At 34.2% G+C, this 16,551-nt stretch overlaps 1 protein-coding gene across 3 annotated transcripts; it reads left to right on the top strand.

Annotated features, from left to right (window-relative positions):
• The first annotated feature begins 2,992 nt into the window (after window positions 1–2,992).
• Window positions 2,993–16,551, top strand: pcyt1ab (phosphate cytidylyltransferase 1A, choline b). Of its 3 annotated transcripts, none has more exons than XR_012393689.1 (9): window positions 2,993–3,178; window positions 5,452–5,564; window positions 6,018–6,114; window positions 6,198–6,314; window positions 8,930–9,081; window positions 9,604–9,682; window positions 10,660–10,802; window positions 12,794–13,185; window positions 13,674–16,551. XR_012393689.1 is itself a non-coding variant. In NM_001020735.1 (9 exons), exons 2-9 carry the CDS (start codon window positions 5,454–5,456, stop codon window positions 15,351–15,353), a joined length of 1,080 nt encoding a protein of 359 aa, NP_001018571.1. In that variant the 5' UTR covers window positions 3,011–3,178; window positions 5,452–5,453; the 3' UTR covers window positions 15,354–16,263. The 3 variants fall into 3 exon arrangements, 2 of the variants coding, with proteins under 2 accessions (XP_073785222.1, NP_001018571.1); NM_001020735.1 differs by having other exon boundaries at window positions 3,011–3,178; window positions 12,794–12,982; window positions 15,162–16,263; XM_073929121.1 differs by lacking the exon at window positions 12,794–13,185 and having other exon boundaries at window positions 10,660–10,839; window positions 13,587–16,551.

The following is a 16,551-nucleotide window of genomic DNA, read 5'->3' as shown; positions in this document are numbered from 1 at the left end:
GATCCTTTTCCAAACTTTTGAGAGATGTGATAGATTTAAGTGATGCTTTAAGGGGAGAAGTTTAATTTCCAATACAGATTTGTTTTAAGTAAACTCTTTTGTCTTTGCCATGATGGCAGTACTATTTCGTAGTTATTATGCAAGATACTAGTATTCAGAGTTTAAAGTGCAATTTTACCCCTTTTAATTTATTTAAATAGTCAAAAAACATGCATTAACTAATCAACATAACTAACAACACAGCAGACATATAAATATATTGCTTTAACATTGTGTACATATAAACAAAGACTAAACAATGAAGACAACATCAGTACAGTACAAGCAAAACCTGACAGCATCATTTTGTCCACTTATAATTACATTTGGCTTTGGAAGCCATTATAAAAGGACGCCATATGGTAATAAACTTGGACCCAGGACTATTTAAATTGTCTTATTTTTTTCTAAACCAAAGAATTGCAACAAATGATTGGCCCACTGTTTAAAAGAAGAGGGAAATGATTGTTTCCAATTAATTAAAATGAAGTAAAGGCAATGCAGTACAGTTCACTTATTGACAAATTGTTATTTTCATAAACAATACCAAAGACAGCAGTTAAGGAATTTGCACAAACATCTTTGCAAAATATTCTGGAGCAAGATCAAAAAAAATGTTTGACCAAAATTATTGCATCTTGTGCAAGTAAAATACTGTGCATGCTTGCAAGACTGCTTGCATCTTGTACAGATAGGGTCAACAAAGGAATACATCCTTGCCACCTTGGCCTTGGAAAGATGAAGTCTACAGTATGTTCCAGTTTAAATTGAATAAGGCTGTCTAGCACAAATTGAGGATCTATAGACCCTATATATAGACCATTTCAATGTGGTCATCTTGTTGGCCCTTGAACATTTCCTACTTGTTATAAACCATTTCATAACTGTAACAAGAGGCAATTCAATCATAACTTCATGTTAAAGCAACTATCATATCATTATTTATTGGTATGTGGCTCTTTTTGGATTCTCGGAAGCTAGAGAAATTAAAATGTTAAACAGCAAATACAATGGGACCATTGTTTTTGTTTACATCCCTCAAAATGGCCTATAAACACATTCCAGTCCTCAGTCAAACTGATATTAAGGTCTTGCCAGGAGTCTGTTTGTGTAGATTTAAAGTGCAATTTAAAGGTTTAACTAGGTTAATTGGGTTCAAGTTGGGTTAATTAGGAAAGTCATTGGACAACATTGGTTTGTTCTTTAGCCATTTGGGGGAAAATGATTAAAGGAGATAATATTATTGTACTTAAACATTTTAAGCCGAATCAAAAGAAGCTTTTTAAAATACTTTGTTAAAGTAGCATAAAACAATAGTAAATACTGTGAAAATAACCTTGCTCTGTTAAATATTACTTAGAAAATATTTGAAGAGGAAAAAATATTACATTTTGCCTTCATTTGTATATGGTTTGGTAAAGAAACATGGCAGATGCACTTAAAGCACCTTAGGTGACTTTAGGTATCCTACATCAGTTAAAAATATTTGTCATGCTTCAATATTAAAGTACATAATGAAGTTATATTGACTGATAAAGTATATATGGCAAAAATATTGTATTATGTCTTGTTCAAGTAAAATATGAAGATCTGCAATATACAGAAACCCAATGTTGTGTTAGGCTAATGACCTAATGGAAGACATATTAGCCTACGTCTTTGTAACTGGATTAGCTGTTTACTTAATAGACTACAGTTTGACCGTATATTTCAGGAAAAATATTGCCAGCTACATATTATAGCTACTTTTAACTCTCGCCAAAATTAGAAAACAGAAATAATCAATTGATTTTATGCAACAATCGTCATGTCACAAAATTTTACAGCGACAAAATAAAAGTTTTTAGCCTAGGATATCTTGAAGACATTTTGTAAGAAATAAATTACTGTTGTGCAGCACAAAACCTTTAATAACAACAACAACTTAAAACTGATTTATTATTACTTATTTATATGACTTTACTGTTACATTATAAGATGAATGAGCGAATCAAGCTAGAAAAAAATGACAAAGTAAACGGAAATTGAAAGAAATTAGAAGATAATTGTATAAAATTAATTAGATTTTGTATGGCTCTTCTTAAGCTGTGAAGTAAAATTTCCTTAAATATTTTTAACAATTTTTATTTGTTTATATTACTCATTTTAACTGTTACATTATAAATGGATGGATTTTTTTATTGAAATGTGCTTAAATATTTTATAAATGCAACTATAGTTTATAAGGGGAAATAAAAGTGCATTGTATGCATACACACAAAAAAAATCAGTGGGGTATAAGTACAGGGACTTTTAATTTTAGTCTGCCAGCCTTAGGGCTTCCAGCTAATTCCAGCTAATATTCATCCTTTACAAAATAACCGCATTTAAGATCAGAAAAAAAAAAACAGCGATCTTCACAGCCTGGCCGAGATACGATAAAGTGAGTATCAGACCAAACAATAAGCACTGCATTACATTATACTTTTCCATGCCATGTCTTTAAAATATGGAAATAAATTTTACCCCAGTGTTTTATTACGGCGCTAGCCAGTGGCCAATGACGCCGCCTGTTAAGCCATTGTTTGTCTATTTTTACTCTTTAACAACCAAATGGACACTTAAGTATAACTGAATATATCTGAATTACATTACAACGTCGATGCTGTAAAAGAAACCTTCGTATATGAACCTTAAGTCACATAAAGTTTTCACCGGAAGTTCATCATTGGCTGAAAAACAGCTGTGCACATAGTCCATAGATATTTACAAGCATTTGCTGCGGCGCATTTAGCTCATAGTTAATTTTATTAGCTCGTTGAATTTGATATTAAATTATTAGATTTGTTTATGCATTTCTGGAGTAATCCAGCAATTTGAAACTGACCGGAGACCAGCAGCGCTATTTGGTGTAAAGTGGACGCTAGATGGCAGGATTTCAAAGCGGAAATGGGACACACGAGCGGAAGTGTGCGTGTTGTTAGTGAGCGTTGATGATGATGGAGTTGTGAGGAGGGAGAGCTGTCATCATATGGAGGATCATCACCGTAAAGTCTTTAAAACGTAAATAAAATGTGTTCATAGTGTAGTTCAGAAGTGCTGTCTTCACCCTATGATACTGTGGAGGAAAGACGTGTTTAAGGAGGAAACCAGAAGCAAGGTTAGTAGTTTAAAATCAAAACGCCCTGCTTCATTTGAAAGACTTTAACGTTATTTCCTAATGTTAGTTCATGTGTGTTTAGTCTCCTTCATTTAGAGGGAATGAAGGCCTTGCATTGATACTAAAACTTCTCTTCAGCTGTTTTAACATAGTTCTGTTAGTTTGCTACCATACGGAAATCTGATATATTAAAACATACCAACGAACATTTATATAATTGTGGCTAATACATTTAAACATATTTGTAATTATGAAAGTTTTAAACGGCAATGTTTTCAGTATTTTAAAATATTTATTTCAATTGAAAGCTCCTGAAAGAAGCTCAAAAAAGCACTTGATTGACATATACTTTGTTACAATAGGGTGTTATTTGGTCAACCTGGAATCGGAGGGTTATAAAAATAAATAATAATAATCAAAATACTAATAAAATCGCATTTATTTGCCTATGTTTTCAGTATTTTGAAGTATATATTGCAATTGTGCAATGAGCTAAAGTTGGTTTTATATTTGCACATTTATTCAGTGACAACTTGTAACATGCTGCCTTTATTTTTTACCATGGTACTTCGAATATTCGGTCTGAAATTGCATGCTAGTATGACTTGAAAACAACATTAGCACTATTTTATTGACTGTATGAGCAATGTTGTACTTTGATAGACATTATCAGCTGATATGATTCACCTATTTAGAAAGTGCTATAAGGATAAAGTCAGGAAGTAAATATATACCAACTTCACCACAGTACATGTGACCCTGGACCACAAAACCAGTCATAAGTGTTAAGTTTTTAAAATTAGACTTTATACATTCCCTGAATGCTAAAAAAGCTTCATTGCTCACATCTGAATGCTAAAGAATGCTTCATTGACATGTACTTTGTAAAAATAGGATGTTATTTGATCAACCTGGACCCTGAGGGTCATAAAAAAAATAGAAAAAATCTAAATACTGAGAACATCACATTTAAATTTGTCCCAGTTAATTGTTTAGCAATGGACATTACTAATCAAAAATTCAGTTTGGGTATATTTACTGTAGGAAATTTGCTAAATATCTTCACGGAACATGATGTTTACTTAATAGTCTTATGATTTTATTTGCACAGCAAATAAATAGTCCATTTTGAACCATACAATGTTAATGTATTTAAAAAAAAAACTGCAACTTTAAGAAATCTGAAAGTTTTATTAAGGTAAAGTTTTATAGTCGCACATTTGTTCTTTCTTCTGAATAATATAATTTAAGAAAAGTAGTGTTTGCAATAAGTCTAAATAAGGAAATCAAATTAGCAGCCAATGACTATCGAAGTACAAAATTGTTCACAGTTAATTAAATAGTGCTAATGTTGTTTTGAAGTCATATTTACATGCCATTTCTGACCAAATTATTATTTAGTGGTGTGCTTGTCACCGAACGAATGTGTGAATATAAAACTTAAAGTAAATAGTTTAAGATTTGTGAAATCCAAACATAACTTTGTACGTCATATATGTGATTTGGATATATATATATATATATATATATATATATATATATCATATTTTTACGTCACACTGCATTGTTTAGTGTATATGTTGCTGTGTTTATATCAAAATAAAGATATTTTCGTAGGATCTTAAAATACTTTTAAAAACCTAAAAAAGGCATTGTAATGTCTTATAGTTAATGTGAGATAATTTTGTTTAATTGTGCGTTAATTTTAAGCACAACAAGTTTACAAATAGTTTGCTAAAGCTACTTTGAAACAATAATTATTGTGAAAAGCGCTATACAAATAAACTTGAATTGATTTGAATTTAATTAAAATATTGTTCAGAAATAAAGGAACTTGTCTGGTCACATGTCTGAGGTTTATAGCTGAACGTTCAGTTGAACACTGGGCATCTTCCCAGCGAACAATGGAGCGATTTAGAGGGAAGAATGGCGAATGAAAACATTGTTTTCCGCTCTAGTGCCTCCTCCTCTGTGAAACTGTGCCACATCTCAGACTGTCCTTCATCGTCATCATCATCATGCTGATATGATCTGGGTCAGCGTGGCTTTGTTTTTTTCGTGATGTGGCTTGCAAATCTACATTCCTGTTTGAGATCTGTTGACTGCATCAGTTGAATGATTCGCCCTCTTGTGAATGTTTTTTTCTTTTCAAACAGATCAAGAAATTTATGCTTGAAAACACTAATGGGAAAATCTTGAGTCTGGATGTTTTTACTAAATGTAAAATATATTAAAACCTGCTGTAAATATCAGTGTTTTTGATGTCTGTTCAGCGATGGAGGCTCACAGTTCAGGCGGCGGCAGGAAGAGGAAGAGAGAGAGAGAGAGGTCGAACGGAGAGATAGCGGAGGGAGAGAGTTTCCCAAAAATGCCTTGCAGGACTGTGGTGAGGGTTTGGAAATAATCATTGAACACTTAACTGTGATCACATAATATCCTGTGTACAGCATCCACTCGCGCGTGTGTGTGTGTGTGTGTGTGTGTGTGTGTGTGTGTGTGTGTGTGTGTGTGTGTGTGTTTGTGTGTGTGTTTGTTTGTGTGTGTGTTTGTGTGTGTTGTTTGTGTGTGTGTGTGTGTGTGTGTGTGTTTGTGTGTGTTTGTGTGTGTGTGTGTGTGTGTTTATATGTGTGTGTGGGTGCATTTGTGACTATATTTCTTTGTGTTTTTGTGTATTTGCTTTTTTTGTTTGTTTGCCTTTGTGTGTGTGTGTGTGTGTGTGTGTGTGTGAGTGTTCGTTTGTGTGCATTTGCGTGTGTTTATTTGTGTATGTGTTTGTTTTTGTGTCTGTTTGGGTTGTTTTTGTGTTTGTATGCGTGTATGTGTGTGTGTCTGCTTCTAGGGCCTGAGGGAACCTGCACCATTCGCTGATGAGCTGGTGACTCCAGAATCAGCATATGCACGTGTCAGTATGGAAGATGCCCTTCGTGGTACTCCAGGTGTGTATACACTGATTTTACCCACCCTCACTCTCACTGTAGGCTCAGTCTCAGTTTGAACTGAACACTTTCTCCCTCTTCAGAGGAGCGTCCGGTACGCGTCTATGCTGATGGGATCTTTGACATGTTTCATTCGGGACACGCTCGGGCCTTAATGCAGGCCAAGTGCCTTTTCCCCAACACGTATCTGATTGTGGGTGGTGAGTTTAGAGTTCTGTATTTATTTATTTAAACATTTATACACTTATTTTATTTTAAAGTATTCATTTGCTTGTTTTGATTAAATGTTATTTTTTTTGTTGTACTTTTAAAATTGTTTTCAAATTTGTTAATTTATCATTATTATATTTACTAGATTGTTTAGCCCAATTTTTTTATTTATTTACACTTTTTTATTAATATTTTTGTGAATATAATACAATCTATTATTATAATTAATAATAATTACATTACAATTATCTTATCTGTTTTATTATTAACATTTATTAATACATTTCTTATTTAATGTGTTTATAATATTAAATTAGAAAATTGGTTATTTAGTTTGAAAACCCCTCATGATTTGACCAAGAAATTAGCTCTTCAATTTGGTGAGACATGTGACATATTAAATGAATTGCAAAAGTAATGTGTGTGACACATTATTTAATATTCAACTCATCACCTTCATCATAATATTCATCATCACCTAATCATAGAGCGCTTTATATATTTAAGATGGTTTTTAAAGGAGCTACACATAACTAATAAAGAAATCAGTAATACAAACAGTATCAAATATGATACAGATACAACATTTGCTATAAAGCAAATAGTGTCATTATTTAGCTGAAGTCAGCCCAGTGTTGATTCAGTTCATTTTGCTTATTTTTATAGCGTTTTTTACAACAATTGTTTTAATGCAGCTTTACAAAAGGTTCACATTATTGCATTACAATCAAAATCATAATAACTTGGGAGGCAGGCATTTATATATATATATATATATATATATATATATATATATATATATATATATATATATATATATATATATATATATATATATATAGTTATGAATTAAATGAAAATACTTAATCAAAAAGAGGTTTAACCAAAACATAACAAGATAACAGGGATTAAAAATGTAATCCCTGGTGCCCTCGTGCTCTCTCTCCCCAAAAAATAACCCAAAACCCAACCACTTAGAATTAACAAGAAAGTATGATTTATTTGCAGATAATAAGGAGCAAAAATAACATCAGGGGGGGTTCAGCCTAAATAAATGACAATAAACCAAGCTAACTAAATTAGAGTAAACTTCCCTATAAAGTAGATAATGAAATAAAATACAGAAAACTTACCTCCCTACTAACAACACAGGAGAAAACGAAGACAATAAATAGAAGGCACCAAATATCTCTACCATACTACAAGCCAGACAGGGAGGCAGAAAACCGGGTTTCTCCGGTTAGAATATACAACTTCACATCGGCATCTCAGAAAACGCCATATTAGAGACATCAGCAGCAAACACTCATTTACATCACTCGAGCAAAAATATTTCCATAGAGCTGTATAGAAGTGTCTTGAAAAATATCTAGTCATATTTCCACACACTACACCACAACAACTACTCGTAGCAGTATAAATATTTAGAGAATATTAAAAAAATATACAGTTGAAGTCAGAATTATTAGCCCCCCTTTGAATTTTTTGTTCTTTTTTTAAATATTTCCTAAATGATGTTTAACCGGGCAAGGAAATTTTCACAGTATGTCTGATAATATTTCTTCTTCTGGAGAAAGTCTTTTTTGTTTTATTTTGGCTACAATAAAAGCTGTTTTTAATTTTTTAAACACCAATTTAGGGACAAAATTATTAGCCACTTTAAGCTAATTATTTCCTTGATAGTCTACAGAACAAACCATCATTATACAATAACTTGCCTATTTACTGTAACCTGCCTAGTTAACCTAATTAACCTAGTTAAGCCTTTAAATGTCACTTTAAGCTGTATAGAAGTGTCTTGAAAAATATCTAGTCAAATATTATTTACTGCCATCATGGCAAAGATAAAATAAATCGGTTATTAGAAATGAGTTATTAAAACTATTATGTTAAAAATGTGCTGAAAAAAAATCTGCTCTACGTTAAACAGAAATTAAGGAAAAAATTAAACGGGGGTGAAAAATTCAGGGGGGCTATATATATATTCTGACTTCAACTGTGTGTGTATATGTCTATATATATAGACATAATTAACCTAGTCAATTAGGTCTATATATTAAAAAAAAATATAAAAATTTGAAATATATATAATATATATTATATACTCTCATCATGGCAAAAATAAAATAAATCAGTTATTAGAAATGAGTTAATAAAACTATTATGCTTAGAAATAAAGAAAAATCTTCTTTCCGTTAAACAGAAATTGAGGGGGAAAATAGGGTAGCTAATAATACTGACTTCAACTGTATATATATATATATATATATATATATATATATATATATATATATATATATATATATATATATATATATATATATATATATATATATATATATATATATATATATATATATGAGCTTAGTTAACCATGTCACTATAAAACAAATACTATTTAGCTTTAAAGACAACAGTGTTAGTGCAGTCGCGTCAATAACATTACTGAACATTTAAATGCCTCATTAGTTCATATTTGAATATTTTTGTTACAGAATTAATTCATCTTTGTAGTTATTTTAAGTTCGAGTTCATTAAATGTTGTCAGTAATGGTGCATTACTAAATGTTGAAATGAGCTAATGGTGTACTATGATATGTTTCAGTGTGCAGCGATGATTTGACGCATAAATTTAAGGGCTTCACTGTCATGAATGAGGACGAGCGTTACGATGCAGTGTGTCACTGTCGGTATGTGGATGAGGTCGTCCGCAATGCTCCATGGACACTCTCGCCTGAATTTCTAGCCGAACACAGAGTAAGTATTCAGACAGCGAACACAGCATAATTATGAGTTCGGGTCCCTAGAAGCGCTTGAACTGATGTGATGTTTACAATGAATGAATGTAAAATGCCCCCTCTGACTCTGGGCCTGGCACTGTGAAATTTAGTTCACCTAAAATTGAAAATTCAGCCATTTACTGATCATCTACTTGCTCCAAACCTGTTTATTTCTTCTGTTGAAGACAAAGGAAGATATACTGAATAATGCTGGAAAACAAACCATTGTAAGACTTCCATTGTATTTAAGTTACCGTAGATGTCAATGGCTGCTTTTTCCCCAATATTCTTCAGAAAATTTAGTTTTGTGTTCAACAAAGCAACTCATAAAGTACTTGAGTGGGAGTAAATAATGAAGAAATCATCTTTTTTGAGTTGAACTGTCTTTTTAAATAATATACAAGTACAACAAATGATGAAAATTAAAGGTCAGTACTACCTGAATGTGTGTCTATATCATGTCAAATCTTCATAATCTACGGTTACTTGTTCTTCCCAGATAGACTTCGTTGCTCATGACGACATCCCGTACATCTCAGCCGGAACTGATGATGTTTACAGACATATAAAGGATGCAGGTAGATGGTAAAGCTTTTACAATAAGCTTTCATTATTAGTTCATGTATTTACTAACATGAACTGAGCATGAACACTTGTGAAGCATTTATTAATCATAGTTCAGCATTTACTATTTAATTATTAAAATGCAATGTCTGTTTAACAATAGTAGCAGCTGCTGTTAAAAGTGCTGATAAAAATTGTAATGACTTTTTTCAAAGTGATTTTAAAACTCATTTCAAGCAATCTAAAGGCAAAACAAGGTTTATAAAAGCTGGAAGTATATCTCCTTTGATCCATACATGTACACATTTAAACTTTAAAATCAGTCTTTCGTAAGACATGTCATACTCTTTTTTTTTTTTTTTTTATTCAACATGTGTTTACATATCCACATAAAATAAACCTAATTCATACATTTAATCCAGAGTTTTCTTTTAAAGCGTCCTGCCGTTATCAGCGCACAATGACTCTTGGGACGTTCAAGGCTTTGAAGGATCCACCAGTTGTGTCCTTCATTATCTGAAAAACGGATGTATTTGGAGGCTGCGTTTAAAGGAGCCTTCAAATTCTTTTTGAAAGGAGACAGCCTTTCTTGTGTCGCGATGGCGCAGCCTACTTCGAAAGCATCCTTCGAAGGATGCAGCCTCTGAAATGAGACCGCTATAGACTGCTGAGTAAAAGTATGTACTTAGCTTAGCATCAGAGCAGAGCTCAATAACGTTCATGACCTTTCCAAATATCGAAAGCTATCCAGCATCTAGTTCGAGTAATAAATAAGCATATAAAACAGTCTCTGGACATTTTTGTTACTGTACCTAAGGCACATACCTACTGTAGATATCAGAGAACAACTTAACTTATTGAATAATGCAGTTTTCCATCATTAACTTGTACAAGCTTGTTGTACAGTGTCAATGTTTTATTACAATTGTGGTAAATTAGTTTTATTTGTCTACAGAATCACAATATTTGCTGCTCAAATTCTGTTTTTGAGGTATGTTTGCACCGACTCAGAGAACAGAGGGCATCTCCACGTCTGATATAATCACTCGTATTGTTCGTGATTATGACGTTTATGTGCGCCGTAACCTGCAGAGAGGCTACACTGCAAAAGAGCTCAACGTCAGCTTCATCAATGTGAGTGCGCTAACATTGAATATTATTTCCCCCAAATGCTCACTTTGTACTCAGTCTGTAGAAACAGAAAGTCCTTTATTTTGGAAGTGTAACTGTAAATTGTTTTGGGTTGACTTGTTTTTTTTTTTTTTTCTCGTTGTATGATTAGTAGGGCTGTAAAATGATTCATCACAATTAATTGCATCCAAAGTTCATATTTATTACAAAATACATTTGTTTGTGCTGTGTACATTTTTGTTTATATAAATATATGCATTACTGTATTGTATATAGTGCTTGTTAATATGTATATATATAATACAAATTATATACAGTTGAAGTCAGAATTATTAGCCCCCCTAAATTATTGGGCTTGTTTATTTTTTCCCCAATTTCTGTTTAACCGAGTGAAGATTTTTCAACACATTTCTAAACATAATAATTTTATTAACTCATTTCTAATAACCGATTTATTTTATCTTTGTCATGATGTCTGTAAATAATATTTGACTAGTTATTTTTCAAGACACTTCTATACAGCTTAAAGTGACATTTAAAGGCTTAATTAGGTTAATTAGTTTAACTAGGCAGGTTAGGGTAATTAGGCAAGTTATTGTATAACAGTGGTTTGTTCTGTAGATTATCGAGAAAAAATATAGCTTAAAGTGGCTAATAATTTTGTCCCTAAAATGGTTCATAAAAAATCTAAAATGCTTTTATTCTAGCCGAAATAAAACAAATAAGACTTTCTTCAGAAGAAAAAATATTATCAGACATACTGTGAAAATTTCTTTGCTCTGTTAAACATAATTTGGAAAATATTTTTAAAAAGAAGAAAAAAAAATCGAAGGGGGCTAATAATTCTGACTTCAACTGTTTATACATAAATATGCAAATATATTTCTGTATATTTCTCTATTTTATGTACAATATGTGTGTGTGTGTGTGTGTGTGTGTGTTTATACATAAATATACACAGTACACATGTATATATTATGTAAATACAAACCTTTACCTTGCTTGTGATATATCGGGATTTATTATTTGACAGCACTAAAATTATTATTTATTTATGACTTTCATGAAAAGATTTCGTTATCTACAGTCCATCCAGAAAGTATTCATAGCACATTCACATTATTTATGTTACAGCCTTATTCCATAATGGATTAAACTAATTTATTTCCTCAACATTCTACACACAATCCCCCATAATGACAATGTGAACAAAGATTTAGTTGCAAATTTATAAAAATTAAAAATAAAAGCTGATTGGACATCTAAGATGAATGATCAGGGGAGAAGGGCCTTAGTCAGGGAGGTGATCAATAACCCGATGGTCACTCAGTCTGAGCTCCAGAGTTCTTCTGTGGAGAGAGGAGAACCTCACAGAAGGACAACCATCTGTGCAGCAATCCACCAATCAGACCTGTATGATAGAGTGGCCAGACGGAAGCCACTCCACGCCTAAAGTTTGCCAAAAGGCATCTGAAGGACTCTCAGACCATAAGATCTTCCAGCAGGATAATGATCCAAAGCACACTGCCAAAATAATACATCAACTCAGTGAATGTCCTTGAGTGGCCCAGCCAGAGCCCAAATCTAAATCCTATTAAACATCTCTGGAGAAATCTGAAAATGGCTGTACACCGTCGCCTCCCATCCAACCTGATAGAGCTTGAGAGGTACTTCGAAGAGTAATGGGCAAAAATTCCAAATGTGCCACTGCCAAGCTTGTGGCATCATATTCAAAAAGACTTGAGGCTGTAATTGCTGCCAAAGATGCATCAACAAAGTATTGAGCAAAAGCTGTGAATACTGATGCACATGTGATTTTTCAGGGTTTTATTTGTAATAAATTTGCAGCAATTTCAAAAACTCTTTGTTCACTTTGTCATTATGGGGGATTGTGTGTAGAATGTTGAGGAAATAAATATTTAATCCATGTTGGAATAAGGCTGTGACATATAAATGTGGAAAAACTGAAGTCTCTGCTGCCCTCTTGCTGCCAGGAGAAGAAATACCACCTGCAGGAACACGTTGACAAGGTGAAGCAGAAGGTGCGAAACGTGGAGGAAAAGAGTAAAGAGTTTGTGCAGAAGGTGGAGGAGAAGGGCATCGACCTCATTCAGAAATGGGAGGAGAAATCACGCGAGTTCATCGGAAACTTCCTGCAGATGTTTGGGCCGGACGGAGCACTGGTAAGACTGGACACACGCAGTACTTCAAGTCATAGTCATAAGATGTTGAAGTGTAAATACAATTAATTAATAAACTAATTCGATTAATCACATCCAAAATAAATGTTTGTTTTGACATGATATTTGTGTGTGTATTATATATATTTATTATGTGAAAGGGATACACACACATACATAGAAACAAAAGTAAACAAAACAATCCAGCATATGTTTTACACAGCGGATGCCCTTACAGCTGCAACCCAGTACTGGGAAACATTCACGAACACTCATTCACACTCATACATTACAGTTAATTTAGTTATGCACCTAAAGCACATGTGTTTGGACTGTGGCGGAAACCAGAGCACCTGGAGGAAACCCACGCCAACATGTCCACACAGATATGCCAACTAATCCAGCTGGGACTCGAACCAACAACCTTCTTGCTGTGAGGCGACAGTGCTAACCACTGAGCCACCGTGTCCCCCCATACATATATATTTTGTATCTAAATATAAATAAACTGTCAGTAAACTGTGTCAGTTAGCGTTTCTGTGTGGAGTTGGCATGTTCTCCTAGTGTTCGCGTGGGTTTCCTCTAGGTGCTCTGGTTTCCCCCACAGTCCAAAGACATGCACTATAGGTGAATTAGGTAGGCTAAATTGTCCCTTTTTTGCCCCTGTTTTCCATTGATGGGTTACAGCTGGAAGGGCATCCGCTTCGTAAAACATATGTAGGATAAGTTGGCGGTTCATTCCTCTGTGGTGCCACCAGATTAATAAAGGGACTAAGCTGAAAAGAAAATCAATGAATGACACCTGCTATAAGTGGTCGACCAATCAGAATAATCGAATCATCTGACCAATCAGAGAAGAGCTAACTCTGGAAAAAGATCTTTAGTCTTAAAGGGCTAGTTCAGTTCAAAAAATAATATGGTCTAATTACTCTCTCTAATTTCTTTCTAATCCCCTGACCCCTTCATTTGTTGACACACATTAAGATATTTTAGATGAAATCTTGAGAGTTTCCCTCATATACACCAAGGTTCCCGACTTGTTCAGAAAAATCCTCAAAACAGACCATAAAGGCCAGATATAAGTTTTTTTTTTTGCTTTTCGTTTAAAGATTTAACAAAAAGTTGTTTGGAACTGTGTAAATTAACTCGAAATGAACTTCGTTTGGGCCGGATTTTGTTCAAAGTGACTTTATTGAAGATTTTGGGATTTTTGTTTGAAGTATAGCGGGTCCTTAGACCTTCAGTGGTTCAAGCAGAAATGATAAAGCTTCAAAAAAAATTAATTATTAACGTTAACTTAATGGATTTGGGTCGGGACAACATAAATTAATTGTGTGGAACCGTTTTTTGGGTTTTTTTTTTTTACAGTGCAGATAAAAATAACAACTTTATTCAACATTTCTTCTCCTCAGTGTCACTATGTAGGAACTTTTAAGATATTATACAGCGGGGTAAATAAGTATTGAACACATCACTCTTTTTCTGAAAAAACTTATTTCTAAAGGTGCCGTTGACTTGAAAATTTCACCGGATGTTGGTAGCAACTAAAAAACTTCACATATGCAAAGAAAACAATATTAATTAGTTTAAAAATAAGTTCTGTGTAATAAAATGAAATAAACACATGAAGAAAGGGAGGCGTAGAAAGGCAGTGAAAGCCCAGACAGCAGCTGAAATCTCTAAGTAGTTCTTTAGCAACTCTCTGCCCTTCCTTATTGTAAATAAATGTGAGCTGCTTCAGTCCAACATCTACATTAGCAGGAGGATGAAGATGAAACCAGGGTGGACATTTCAGCAAGACAATGATCCAAAACACAGCCAACGAGACTCTCAGATGCTTACAGAGAAAGTAAATCAAGCTGTAGAATGGCCCAGCCAATCACCTGAATCGAATTCAATAGAGAATACGAATTAAAGATCAAATTTGATAGAGGAGACCCACAGAACATCAAGATTTTCACACTTTGTTGAAAACCTCACATCATGTGACTTCATTCTCCATATAAGAGGCGTCTTTAAGCTGCCAGCACCAAAAAAGTCGTTCAGCTCTTTCTCCTTGTGTCGTTCCATTGTTATTACACAGAAGTCATTTCTCAGATTTGATTTGTTTTGTGAAAAAGGTTTTCATTGAATAGGAGTATATATTCATGATGATCGACCTGATGTTTAATGTGTCCAACAGAAGCACATGTTGAAGGAGGGAAAAGGACGGATGTTACAGGCCATCAGTCCCAGACAGAGTCCCAGCAGCAGCCCCGTCCGCGAGGAGCGACCTCCCTCACCCAGCTTCCGTCTTCCCTTCTTCACCTCTTCTCCATTCTTCTCTCCTCACAGCGGCTCACACCACTTCAGCAAAGATGACGATGACGACTAGATGTCTGTTTCTATAACCCAAGCGTCTGTTGTTCCACATTGTCCCTGTTTTACACTCTTTCTTCAAGCGAGTAGTCAAGAATGACGGTCTGGCTTAAGGTTTATCTGAATAAGGAAATCAGTGTTCATGAAATGCACAAATTATTCCTCTCCCTCTCTCTCCCTCTCTCTCTCTCTCTCTCTTTCTCTCAATCTCTCTCTCTTTCTGAAGATTTTTATCCCACATCTCGCCCTCGCTTCAGGGAGATTTGCCACACACCACTACACCAAAAGACTCCATATTGTTGGGCTTTTCTTTTGGATACATTTTGTATTCGGCCTTGCATAATTATACACTTCACATTATTTTGTTTCCCCGACAGCGCGTCTCGTTCTCAGCGGCAGAAAACTCACATTCACCTGCTTTCATTGTTTAGATCCTTCCATACTTGAACAGCGGCCAAATCTGAGAGCGATTCCAGCTCGAGGGAGGGCCAGCAATCTGCTTTTCTCCTTGTATAGTCTGTCTATAACTCAACGTGAAGATCTGCTTTTATTTTGCACTCGCTCATCAGTCTTTCTGACTCTTTTAGGCTGAAGTTTACTGTCTGGTTTTCCCTCATACGAACCCTCTCTCAGAGTCTGATGTGAAGTAATAATTCCAGGCGTCTGGCATCTCCATTAAACCCAGTGTTACGCTGTGGCATGAGTCCCAGGCTTTCTGAAAAGGATTTGCCCGCTGAATGTTTACATTACCCAAGCCCAGCGAGGGACAGTGTTACACGCAGGAGAGCCAAGACCTGTTTGTTTACATGTTTGCGTAGGACAGGAAGACCACGGTAGGATTACATGATGCTTGCCAATAGACTAAAACACAACTCAGGACAGGAGTATTAGCTGAAAATCAATAAAGACTGAAGTAAATCGCTAAACCACCTTGAAAAACAAAAGCAAAATGTGACGTTATTCACTCACTCATGAGAAACAATGACAGACTGTATACTACAGCACCTTTAATGTTTGATAATAGTTTAGAAAACAATTTTTTTTAAGTAATAAACGTCATTTCTGAATGGGTTTAAATTCAGATACACATGCTTGACATCATAGTCATCTCTTAAAAAGCTTCCATAAGAGTGTTTTAGTTTCATATTGTTTGTTTATGAAAAACATTATGACCCGGGGTCTGTTCTTCATACCTCGCTTAAATGATCTAAGAT

The sequence above is a fragment of the Danio rerio genome, chromosome 18 (genome assembly GCF_049306965.1).
Source record: "Danio rerio strain Tuebingen ecotype United States chromosome 18, GRCz12tu, whole genome shotgun sequence".
NCBI classification, from domain to species: Eukaryota; Metazoa; Chordata; class Actinopteri; order Cypriniformes; family Danionidae; genus Danio; species Danio rerio.
The sequence above is the reverse complement of the archived record's forward strand: the minus strand, read 5'-3'. Positions and strand labels throughout refer to the sequence as shown.

Excerpts from the sequence above, each read along its gene's own strand:
- pcyt1ab (NM_001020735.1), top strand. The coding sequence starts at position 5,454 with ATGGAGGCTCACAGTTCAGGCGGCGGCAGGAAGAGGAAGAGAGAGAGA. Across the intron at positions 9,683-10,659 it reads CAGACATATAAAGGATGCAG|GTATGTTTGCACCGACTCAG; the intron begins GTAGATGGTAAA and ends TCTGTTTTTGAG. Across the intron at positions 10,803-12,793 it reads TCAACGTCAGCTTCATCAAT|GAGAAGAAATACCACCTGCA; the intron begins GTGAGTGCGCTA and ends TCTTGCTGCCAG.